This window comes from Megascapheus bottae, chromosome 17 (genome assembly GCF_031878675.1).
Source record: "Megascapheus bottae isolate mThoBot1 chromosome 17, mThoBot2.hap1, whole genome shotgun sequence".
In the NCBI taxonomy this organism is placed as follows: domain Eukaryota; kingdom Metazoa; phylum Chordata; class Mammalia; order Rodentia; family Geomyidae; genus Megascapheus; species Megascapheus bottae.
In genome coordinates, this window is record NC_143525.1 from 36274469 (window position 1) to 36284857 (window position 10389).

At 47.3% G+C, this 10389-nt stretch overlaps 1 protein-coding gene across 1 annotated transcript; it reads left to right on the forward strand.

Annotated features, from left to right (window-relative positions):
* The first annotated feature begins 3843 nt into the window (after nucleotides 1-3843).
* Vps25 (vacuolar protein sorting 25 homolog) lies at nucleotides 3844-9814 on the forward strand. Its single transcript, XM_090350929.1, has 6 exons — nucleotides 3844-3943; nucleotides 4151-4296; nucleotides 5684-5737; nucleotides 6127-6215; nucleotides 7458-7533; nucleotides 9157-9814. Exons 1-6 carry the CDS (start codon nucleotides 3891-3893, stop codon nucleotides 9267-9269), a joined length of 531 nt encoding a protein of 176 aa, XP_090207055.1. The 5' UTR covers nucleotides 3844-3890; the 3' UTR covers nucleotides 9270-9814.
* The last annotated feature ends 575 nt before the right edge of the window (nucleotides 9815-10389 follow it).

The following is a 10389-nucleotide window of genomic DNA, read 5'->3' on the forward strand; positions in this document are numbered from 1 at the left end:
TACTCAGGAGGCTGAGATCTGAGGATCGACATTCAAATCCAGCCTGGCTGGATTTGAAGTTTGTGAGAGATTCTTATCTCCAATGAATCACCAGAAAACTGGAAGTGGAGCTGAGGCTTAAGGGGTAAGTGGCTCAAGGGGTAACGTGGTAGCCTTGAACTGAAAGAGCTCAGGGACAACACCCAGGCCTAGGGGTAGGGCAGTACCTTGAGCTGAAGAGCTCAGGGCAGCGCCCAGCCCCAGAGTTCAAGCCCCACTACCAAGAAACAAACAAACAAAAATATACACTTAATGGAAAGTGATTACAGGATTGGCCTATAACAAGTTTTCAATGAGTGCATTCTTCTAAGGGAGAGAGTAGAAAGGGGAATGTATTAGTATGCTATTGTAGTAATCCACACCTGGATTACTCCTTCACTCCAATGAAGAAGTGAATGGAAAACAATTATAAAGTAGGTGATATGGTTTAATATAATAAAGGGAAAAGAAAAACTTGGATATGAGGACAGGAAGGGGTAAATTAGGATTTGAACTTGAGTTATTAGTACAAAGCTAGCTGCGATAGAAAAGGGTCATTAGGTGGAGGAACTAGCCAAAAGAAAAGGATTTGTACAACATAATGGAAAAATAGAACAAGTTTTTATCCCCCACAATGATTTAGCAATGGGTGTGGCTAGAGTGGAAAGAGATTGGATCTAGAAATGAAGGTTTGGGAGTCTTCTGCACAGAAATGCAATATGAACCCATAGGAGCAATGAGAACTCTAAGAGAAAATGTGCATTAACAAAGTCTCAGGGCCGGGAGTTTGGCTTAGTGGTTAAAGTGCTTGCCTAGCATGCATGAAGACCCGGGTTGATTCCTCAGTACCACATACAGAGAAAAAAGCTGGAAGTGGTGCTGGGGCTCAAGTGGTAGAACTCAAGCCTTGAGAAAGTCCAAGGACAATGCTCAGGCCCTGCGTTCAAGGCCCAGGACTGGCAAAAAAAAAAAAAAGGTTTCATATATACTCTTAGGAAACACCATTGAAGAATGAAGGGGAAGCTGGTACGGTGTCTCATGTCTAGAATACCTCAGGAGGGTCATTAGTTTGAGGCCAACCTGGGTTTCATAATGAGACCCTGTTTCAAGAAACAAACAAAAAAAGGACTGGAATTGTGGCTTAGTGGTAGAGTGCTTGCCTAGCATCCATGAAGCCCTGGGTTCAGTTCCTCTGTACTACATACACAGAAAAAGCCAGAAATGGCACTATGGCTCAAGTGTAGAGTGCTAGCCTTGAGCAAAAGAAGCTTAGAGACAGTTCCCAGGCCCTGAGTTCAAGCCCCAGAACTGGCATAAGAAGAAGAAGGAGGAGAAGGAGGAAGAGGAAGAAGAAGGGGAGAGGGAGGAGGAGGGGGAGCAGATGGACACAGAGGGAAAGATCAGAGAAATAATAGCAGAAAGGATAAAAATATGTCATAAAGACAAAGGTAATGGTGATCTCTGAATAGTCATTGTCAATGTTCATTCATCGAGCAAATGTTTTTAATTATACTGTGCCAGAAACTGCACTATTGCATTATGAAGGATGGACTTGACTGAGGGAAAGGTTAAAGGATAGGTAATCAGGTTAGGAATAGGTTATGTGTATGTGTGTATAATGTTATGCTGTGTGTGTGTGTGTGTGTGCGTGCGCGTGCGCGTGCACACGCATGTGCGTGCTAGGGCTTGAACTCCAGGCCTGTGTGCTGTCCTTTAGCTTATTCACTAAAGGCTGGAGCCACACCTCCATTTTCAGCTTTTTAGCTGTTCAGCTGAAGATAAGAGTCTCTAGGATTTGTTGGGCCTAGCTGGATTTGAACTGGGATCCTCAGATCTCAGCCTCCTAAGTAGCTAAGATTACAGGTGTGAGCCATTGGCACCCAGATGATACATATTTTTGTTTTTTTTTTTTGCCAGTCCTGGGCTTGAGTTCAGGGCCTGAGCACTGTCCTTGGACTTTCTCAAGGCTAGAGCTCTACCACTTGAGCCTCAGCACCACTTCCGGCTTTTTTTCTATGTATGTGGTACCGAGGAATTGAACCTGGGTCTTCATGCATGCTAGGCAAGCACTTTAACCACTAGGCCAAACTCCCGGCCGATACATATTTTTGAATAGAGATATTTCCCTGGTTGTAGCCTAAGAGGAGCCAAGGGAAAGGGAAAGAGCTAAGATGATGCAGAAGTTTTGAAGAAAGTTAGAAAGGAAAAAAAAAAGAAGATACTCCAAAGATATGTCTTGTAAAGCGTGACATATTTTTCTTTGAAGCCAAATGAAAGAAGGAATAAAAGTAGAGAGTAATTTTTGAGGACAGAAACAAATATAGTGCAAGATGAGGTTATATGGCTGGCCTCCTTAATCTCATAAAACAGGAGCCAAAGTCATTTGGCAGGGAGAAGAGAGGTAGGGACAAGTAGAATGGCTTGATGAATAATTAAATTGAGGATCCTTAGAATCAATGAACACAAGAACCATCACTGTGTTGCCCTGAAAGTTCAGTAATGAGATTAGATGGGAAATCTGGGGTTCAGTAAACATCCACTGATCTCCCCTTACCCCTACCACTTGTCCCAGGATTTCCTCATAGTCCAAGAGTGGAGGGAAGAGAAAGACTGGTGGTAGTGGTGGTTGTGGAGGTAATGGAGGAATAATCCTGGGTGAGCAACTAGCTAGCAGGTAGGCAGGTAAAAGGCAGAACTGAGTGGTCTAGGCTGGATAAAGAGTCAGGTACGACCTAGAGGGGTTTTTGGAGATGTATGGCAGCTCCAGCTCTTTGGATGGAGAAGATCCATCCTAGTGATACAAGCTAAAAAATATGCTCCCATGGGCACTGCAGAAAACCAAGAAATGCTAGAGCCAAAGGACATAGGAATAGAGGAGATTGTGGGATCCTGAGGTTTAAATGAAAAGATAGGTGGCACAATCCAGTCCCAAGTTGGCATGGTGGCTCAAGCCTATAATGTAGAGATGGAAAAAGTGGTTCTAGGCCAGACTCAGTATAAAATTTCAGGATATTCCATCTCACTGGCTTGATTTGGTTAGGTTTGCCTGGTATCCTCACTTCAGGGGAAGCACAATGGCTGGGTGCAGTGGCTTATTGATCTCGCAAAGATCCTGAGGAAGAAGCATAAATAGGAGAATGGTAGACTAGGTCTTGCCTGAGCATAACGGGAAACCGTACAGTGAAAATAACCAACATAAACTGGTTGCGGTGGCTCATGCCTGTAATCCTAGCTACTCAGGAGGCTGAGATCTGAGGATCAAGGTTCAAAGCCAGCCCAGGCACAAAAGGACCTGAGACTCTTTATCTCCAATTAACCTCTAGAAAATGGGAAGTGGCGCTGTGGCTCAAGTGGTAGAGCCTCCTAGTCTGGAGCTGATGAGCTCAGGGACAGCGCCCAGGCACAGAGTTCAAGTCCCACGATTGACAAGAATAACTAAATAACCATTGCAAAAAAAAAGAGATCGGAGTCCTGGCTCACGGAGCAGCGCACCTGCCGTTTGCAGTACTCAGTACCTCGGTACTGCCGGGGGGTGGGGGGAAATAATCATCATGGTTAAAATAGCATAATTACGTATTTAATTAAAATCTTAGTTCCGTGGAGACAGCCCTGTCTTGGTGTCTGGAAACCTGGGGTTCTACTTGCATGCCACGGCAACCTGCACTGCTCCCCGAGTCTGAGCCAGAAGACTTTCCCGGCCTCGGCCTTTCCCGCTGCACAGAGCTGAGGTTTTTAGGATCGTCGCGGGGGCGCGCGCCGTGGCTGAGGAGCGAGGACTCCGGAACCTTTCTGCTGTGCTTTCTACCCGGAAGTGCTGAGGTGGAGACCGGAAGTCCCCTGTCGGCAGGTTCCGGGCTTCCCGGGCTACTACGATGGCGATGAGTTTCGAGTGGCCGTGGCAGTATCGCTTCCCGCCCTTCTTTACGTGAGGCTCAGACCCCGAGAAGCCCCGCGGTGCCTCCCTCCCCTCCCCTGGGCTCAGCTTGGACGCTTCCTTTGGGGAGGGGGAGAAAGGAGCCGCCCGCCACCATCCTCAGTCCCTCACTTTCGCCCCCGAGACGTCCCTGGGCAAGTGATCCCTCTCGTCTCCTCACGCCGTCTGATTCTGCGCCCCGCTCCCTTCACCTGGCAGGTTACAGCCGAACGTGGACACTCGGCAGAAGCAGCTGGCCGCCTGGTGCTCGCTGGTCCTGTCCTTCTGCCGCCTGCACAAGCAGTCCAGCATGACGGTGATGGAAGCGCAGGAGAGCCCACTCTTCAACAACGTCAAGCTGCAGCGTATCCTCCCTCCGGCTCTTCCACAGCCCACACACGCTTTCCCACACGCCCAGGCTTCGCCGCTTCCCCTCTCCCTGCTACCCATTCCTACCCGAGCTGGGCTTGGGAAAGAAGAGACAGCGTGTGTGTGTGTGTGTGTGTGTGTGTGTGTGTGTGTGTGTGTGTGTGTGTGTGTGTGTGTGTGTGTGTGTGTGTGTGTGTGTGTGTGTGTGTGTGTGTGTGTGTGTGTGTGTGTGTGTGTGTGTGTGTGTAGCTGACATCCAGTTTACCTAGCAGATGCAGTACCAAAACCTCCTGCCCTGGACATGGATGCGTTTGGCTTTTGGAATGTCTGTTCTGAAACCCCAAGTTCCAAGCTTTTCATTAGGAGCCTTTTGAAGCTTATTTGCATCTCCTGTCCTTCCTTGGTGAAACTCAAACTTACCTTTAATAATTTCCCCACCTATCTCACTTCATCCAGGAAGTAAGGATCGTTTGTGTTTGTTGTCTGATTCATCCCTAAAATTTCTGTGGAGAAAAACTGAAGGAGAGTGAGAGGGCAGACGATTAGAGGAATAGTAAAACCTTTCATTTTCCAAAGATAGGGGGACAAAGAAGATGACCCTAACCTCTCACACTGGCCATGTCTCCTGTCCTTGTTTTGGAGATACAATCTTGCTAACTTTACCCCCACTGGCTTAGAACTTGAAACTTTCCTTCTTCCACTGCAGCTGAAATTATAAGCTTACACTTATAGGCAACATCTTCTATTTTTTTTTTTTTTCCCCTGCCTGGTATTGGGGCTTGACCTCAGGGCCTAGATGCTGTCTCTTACTTTTTTTCACTCAAGGCTGATGCTTTTAACACTTGAGCTACAGCTCCACAGCTAGGCTTTTGCTGGTTAATTAGAGATGAGAGTCTGATGGATTTTCTTGCCCAGGCTGGCTTTGAACTGCAATCCTCAGATCTTTGCCGCCTCCGTAAGTAGAATTATAGATGTGAGTCACTGGTGCCTCATGAAAACTTTTTTAAAAAAATCATTCGCTGGCCGGGAGTTTGGCCTAGTGGTTAAAGTGCTTGCCTAGCATGCACGAAGACCCGGGTTCGATTCCTTGGTACCACATATACAGGAAAAAGCCGGAAATGGTGCTGAGGCTCAAGTGGTAGAGCTCTAGCCTTGAGAAAGTCCAAGGACAGTGCTCAGGCCCTGAGCTCAAGCCCAGGACTGGCAAAAAAAAAAAAAAAAAATCATTCGCTCCACAAATCAGAAAATTTTAATTTTCATCTTGTTCTGGAATTTCATGTTTATACGTGTGAAAAAGAAAGGATAACATTCTCAGCATGCAAGTGACAAAAGTTTTTATCTAATACAATTCATGTATAAGCCATTCCTTTAACCTTAAACCAGGGAAGCTTCCCGTGGAATCAATTCAGATTGTGTTAGAAGAACTGAGGAAAAAAGGTGGGTTCGGTTTCCAAGATTATTTTTCTTCCTAGTTGGGATTGTCTGTGGGCTGAATAGGATAAGTGTTTTCTTGTTAATCACTTTTTTCTCTTCCCTGGCTGGAAGCCCACAGCTTTCACTACAGTAGACAGCCCAATTCCCTGTTCTGGTCTTCTCTCCCCCCCACCCCACTAGTACCCAAAAATGGAAACCTTTCTTAACTGTACCCTAAACCCGAAAAGAGGTGGGCTAAGGAGAATGGGAATTTAGTAAATAGGATAGTAAAATAGTAAAATAAATATTGACTCTCTCAATCTGAAAAGTCTCTTTCACTGTGTCCCACCTTGGTGTTAACCACTTCATCCCATTTTCAGAGCATGATGCTTTCATAAGTATCTGTTTTTCAGGGAACCTCGAGTGGTTGGATAAGAGCAAGTCTAGCTTCCTGATCATGTGGAGGAGGCCAGAAGAATGGGGGAAACTCATTTATCAGTGGGTGAGGCCATCCTGCTGCTAAATACTAAGCAATGACCTATGTTAAAGGAGAATTTTATCTGTGCCCAACAGAGACCTGATTTTTCCCAGATCCAGACTTGACAAAGTAGGGAGGGGGCAGAAGAAGGAAGTATAGGCCTTCTAGGTAAATGTCCTAGAGTTACTCAATTTCTTTTGGTTGCACGAACCTTTGCCTGTAGAAGGGCCAGAGGCTGCATGAAACGAGAATGCAGTGCTGGAAACTGGGAATGCTATTGTTGGCTGGAGCCTCTGGCCACAGGAGATAAATTGGGAAAGGAAGGAGAAAACACACACACACACACACACACACACACACACACACACACGTACAATCCTAGTGCCCTTCTTCCATTGTGGCTTTATTGGTCTGTCTACAAAAGTGAGACTTTCTGAACCAATGTAGGTGTGGGGTCAGAACGCTCCCCTACTAACTCTTAACCACCACCATCCCCAAATTTTCCCAAGGGAAAGCAAATGGGGGAGGAAACATCAACAGCCTAAATATAACAAATACACACCACCCATTCCTGTAAGGAAAACGAGAACGAATGGATCACTCTTCAGACACGTGAAGAACTGTGGTTTGTGGTTTAGAGGTTCCAAATGTGTGTGTACACATATAAATATAGCACCTGTAGGGTTTGTGGGCTTGGCGAATTGCAGAGGTGACAGTGAGTCCTGGTTTGGGAATAGGTATCATCCTGAATTAAAAAAAAAGAAAGTGGAATTGAGCAGGGTACTAGTGGCTCATACCTTCTATTCCTAGCTGTTCAGGAGGCTGAGATCCAGATATCTCTGTTTCAAGCCAGACTGTAAAAAAAAGTTTGTGAGACTCCATTTATAAAATAATAAGCAAAGAAACAGGCTGGAGGCATGACTCAAGTATTAGAGTACCAGCCAAGCAATCAAAGTCCTAAGTTCAAACCCCAGTACCTGGGCAGAGAAAGGGGGTTTTACCTTCTTCCAGGAGATCCTTGATTCTTTTTTTTTTTTTTGCCAGTCCTGGGCTTGAGCTCAGGGCCTGAGCACTGTCCTCGGACTTTCTCAAGGCTAGAGCTCTACCACTTGAGCCTCAGCACCACTTCCGGCTTTTTTCTATATATGTGGTACCGAGGAATCGAACCCAGGTCTTCATGCATGCTAGGCAAGCACTTTAACCACTAGGCCAAACTCCCGGCCCCGAGATCCTTGATTCTTATTTCTTCATTTTTGGTGTCTACAGGTTTCCAGGAATGGTCAGAACAACGCAGTGTTTACCTTGTATGAACTAACCAATGGAGAAGACACAGAGGAAGAGGGTAATGCTTTTTTTTTTTAATAACCTTTCAATTTTGGCATAATTCTCAAATTCTAGTTTAATTGATATTCTAACTATTTCTCTGTTTCTGAATTCTTTAACATAAAAGTTCTGGGCTGGGAATGTGGCTAAGTGCTAGAGTGCTTGCATAGCACGCATGAAGCCCTGGATTGGATTCATCAGTACCACATAAAGAAAAAGCCAGAAGTGGTGTTGTGGCTCAAGTGGTAGAGTGCTAGCCTTGAGCAAATCAGCTCAGGGACAGTGCTCAGGTTGAGTTCAAGCCCTAGGACTGCCAAAAACAAAAATGAAATTCTGAATCCATAGCCAGAAATACCATAAACTACCCTACCCAAATTCACTTGCAAAAATACTCTAGTTTCATTTGTGTGGATATATATACTTTTTTTTTTCCTTGAGGAGTAGAGTCCATATTACAAGATTTTCAAGGGCCTGTGTGACCCATGAAAGTTAAGAAATACTGCTGTGGAAGCCAGTTGAGGAACCAGTGCAACGGATTAATCCTGAAATCTCATTCCTTGCTGACTCAGGCTCTCTTTTACCCTTTCTTCTTATAGAGGGCTCAAGATTTGTGGGTGTCAGCTGAAGAAATTGGGCCAATACCCCCAGCCCATTTAAATACTTTGGGTTCTGGCCAGGAAAGGATTTGTATATTCTTTGGTTTTCACATAGTCTAAACACTTTCATCATTCTTTGCTCTCTGACTCCTTATTCTGATCCCCAGGATCACCAAAAGTTCTGGTCTTTTCTGGGGGTAATGTAAGGGAGTATTTGTCAAGCCTTGGTTGCTCCAGCAGAGTTTACAGGTCTTGGCTATTTCCCCCTTCCCTGCAGGCTTCTGCTTGCTACTTCACCATCACCCCATGACTTCAGCGCTGCAGCTTGGCCCAGCCCACCAGTCAGGCTGAGCGAAACAGGAGGCAAACTCCCTGACTTGAGCTGGGCTCCCACAGGGTGTGAGGTGAGCAAGCCTGTTAGGGCTTGCCTGCTGCCTGCCTTTCACATCTCTCTGCAGTATCTTACCATATCTCCAGATACTGGCCCTTGGCTCCTAGCCCTGTCCTTTTCACTCAGAAAAGGACAGATCCTGGTGCTGGACTTGAGCAGTGTACTACCTAGAGGTCTGGCTATGCTTTGTGTTAGGGCAGGGCCTCCTGATTTGTACAAACACGCTGTTAGGCTCAGCGTCCAGGGACAAGGCCCTAACCCCCCAAAAGCTGATTTCAGCTTTCGTTTTCTTTCTTGTGTTTGTTTTTGTTGTTGTTTTAAAGGCCCTTTCTTTGTGACCCCCAAGGCAGACGGGCATATTCACCAGACACTAAAGGGAGTAAAGGGGAAGGACATCCATGAACTGTGGGGACTGAGGCTGCAGAAAGAGGAAGGGGAGATAAACCAGAGTTCACTTCATATTGACTCAGGCCTTCTTCCATCCCAGACTCCCAAGGAGTCCCCTGGAGATGTGGAGAATGACTGCAGCAGTGCTGATGGCATACACATACCCTGGCTGGGGCAGGTCTCAGCTGCTGTCTTGACTGTTTGCCTCAGTTCCCTCCTCCCCCCAAAGGAACCAAGTATCCCTGACTACCCATCTCTTCCTATCCAGAGTTCCATGGACTTGATGAGGCGACCTTACTGCGAGCTCTGCAGGCCTTACAGCAAGAGCATAAGGCTGAGATCATCACCATCAGCGACGGCCGAGGGGTCAAGTTCTTCTAGCAAAGACCTGTCTCCCTTACTACTTACCTCCCACCTTTCTAGGGCTTGCAAAAGGAGACAGACCTATTGTCCCTACAGACTGGACACTGTAACTCCGCCACACTCAAAGGGCTCCAGGCCTAAAGGCTGGGACCTAGGGATAGGTTTCACTCATTCCCCCCTTTCCCTCCTTATCTATCCCTGGGATAGGATAAGCCCAAGATGCCACAGAGAAAGGCTGTGCTTCTTTTTGCCCTACCTTCCTTCCCATGGTAGACCATCCCCTGAGTCAGAGTCTGTAAACCTGACACTTTACATGTGTCCTCACACGTAAGTACACAATACACACATGAACCTGCACAAGCTTCTCTCTCCACCCCTTCCTCCCCCTCAGCTGCTGTTGCCTCCCTTTTTCAGGCTGGTGCTGGATCCTTCCTAGGGGTTGGGGGAAGCCCTGGCTGCAGGCAGCCGTCCAGGCAATATGAAAACAGGAGGCCCCAGGAGGGGCCTGGCAGTGAGAGGCAGGCCCACAATGATTTATGATATTAAAAGCTCAGTTCCCTCTGCCTGCCTGTGTCCCTGCTGGAGTGGGTTGAGGAGGGCTGTGAAGTGTTCCACCTGAGTGAAACCCAGCCAAGGGGAGAGGAAGCCTATGGCCTTTGTAAAGACAAAGAGCCTCTGGGCCTGGGGGTTCCAGTGGCCTGTGGTTTCACATGTGCTGGGTGGGCTGTGTGGGGGAGTGCTGATGGAACACAGCTTGGGGACAGACTGCTTGCTCTGTGAACTCAGTGGCTCCCCCATGGAAGCCCCTCCCTCCACCCATCTGGTCTGGGTGATGTAGTGAGGCCAAGGAGAGCTGGGGAGACGGAGGGGGGGGGACCGGATGTGGACTTTGGTTTATTGGAGACTTTGGCAAACAGAAGGGGGAGGAAAGAGAACCCACAGTGAAAACAGTCACTCCAGCCAAGGCTAGGCTGTGGCTAAGAAGGGCAAAGCTGGTCGGTGGCCCGGGGTGCCTGCACCCATCCGTGTGAAGTCCAGAGGGACGCCAGAGTCAGAAAACACTGCCACTCCACTGACCTCTGCTCAGCCTGGGGCTACTCCCGCAGATTAGCACTGGGCAGAGCTGGCTTATCTAGCG

What these genes read in the sequence shown, in the direction of transcription:
- Vps25 (XM_090350929.1), top strand. Translation starts at nt 3,891, where the DNA reads ATGGCGATGAGTTTCGAGTGGCCGTGGCAGTATCGCTTCCCGCCCTTC. An exon ending in CGCTTCCCGCCCTTCTTTAC is followed by an intron (nt 3,944 to 4,150) that starts GTGAGGCTCAGA and finishes TTCACCTGGCAG; the next exon opens with GTTACAGCCGAACGTGGACA. An exon ending in CAACAACGTCAAGCTGCAGC is followed by an intron (nt 4,297 to 5,683) that starts GTATCCTCCCTC and finishes ACCTTAAACCAG; the next exon opens with GGAAGCTTCCCGTGGAATCA.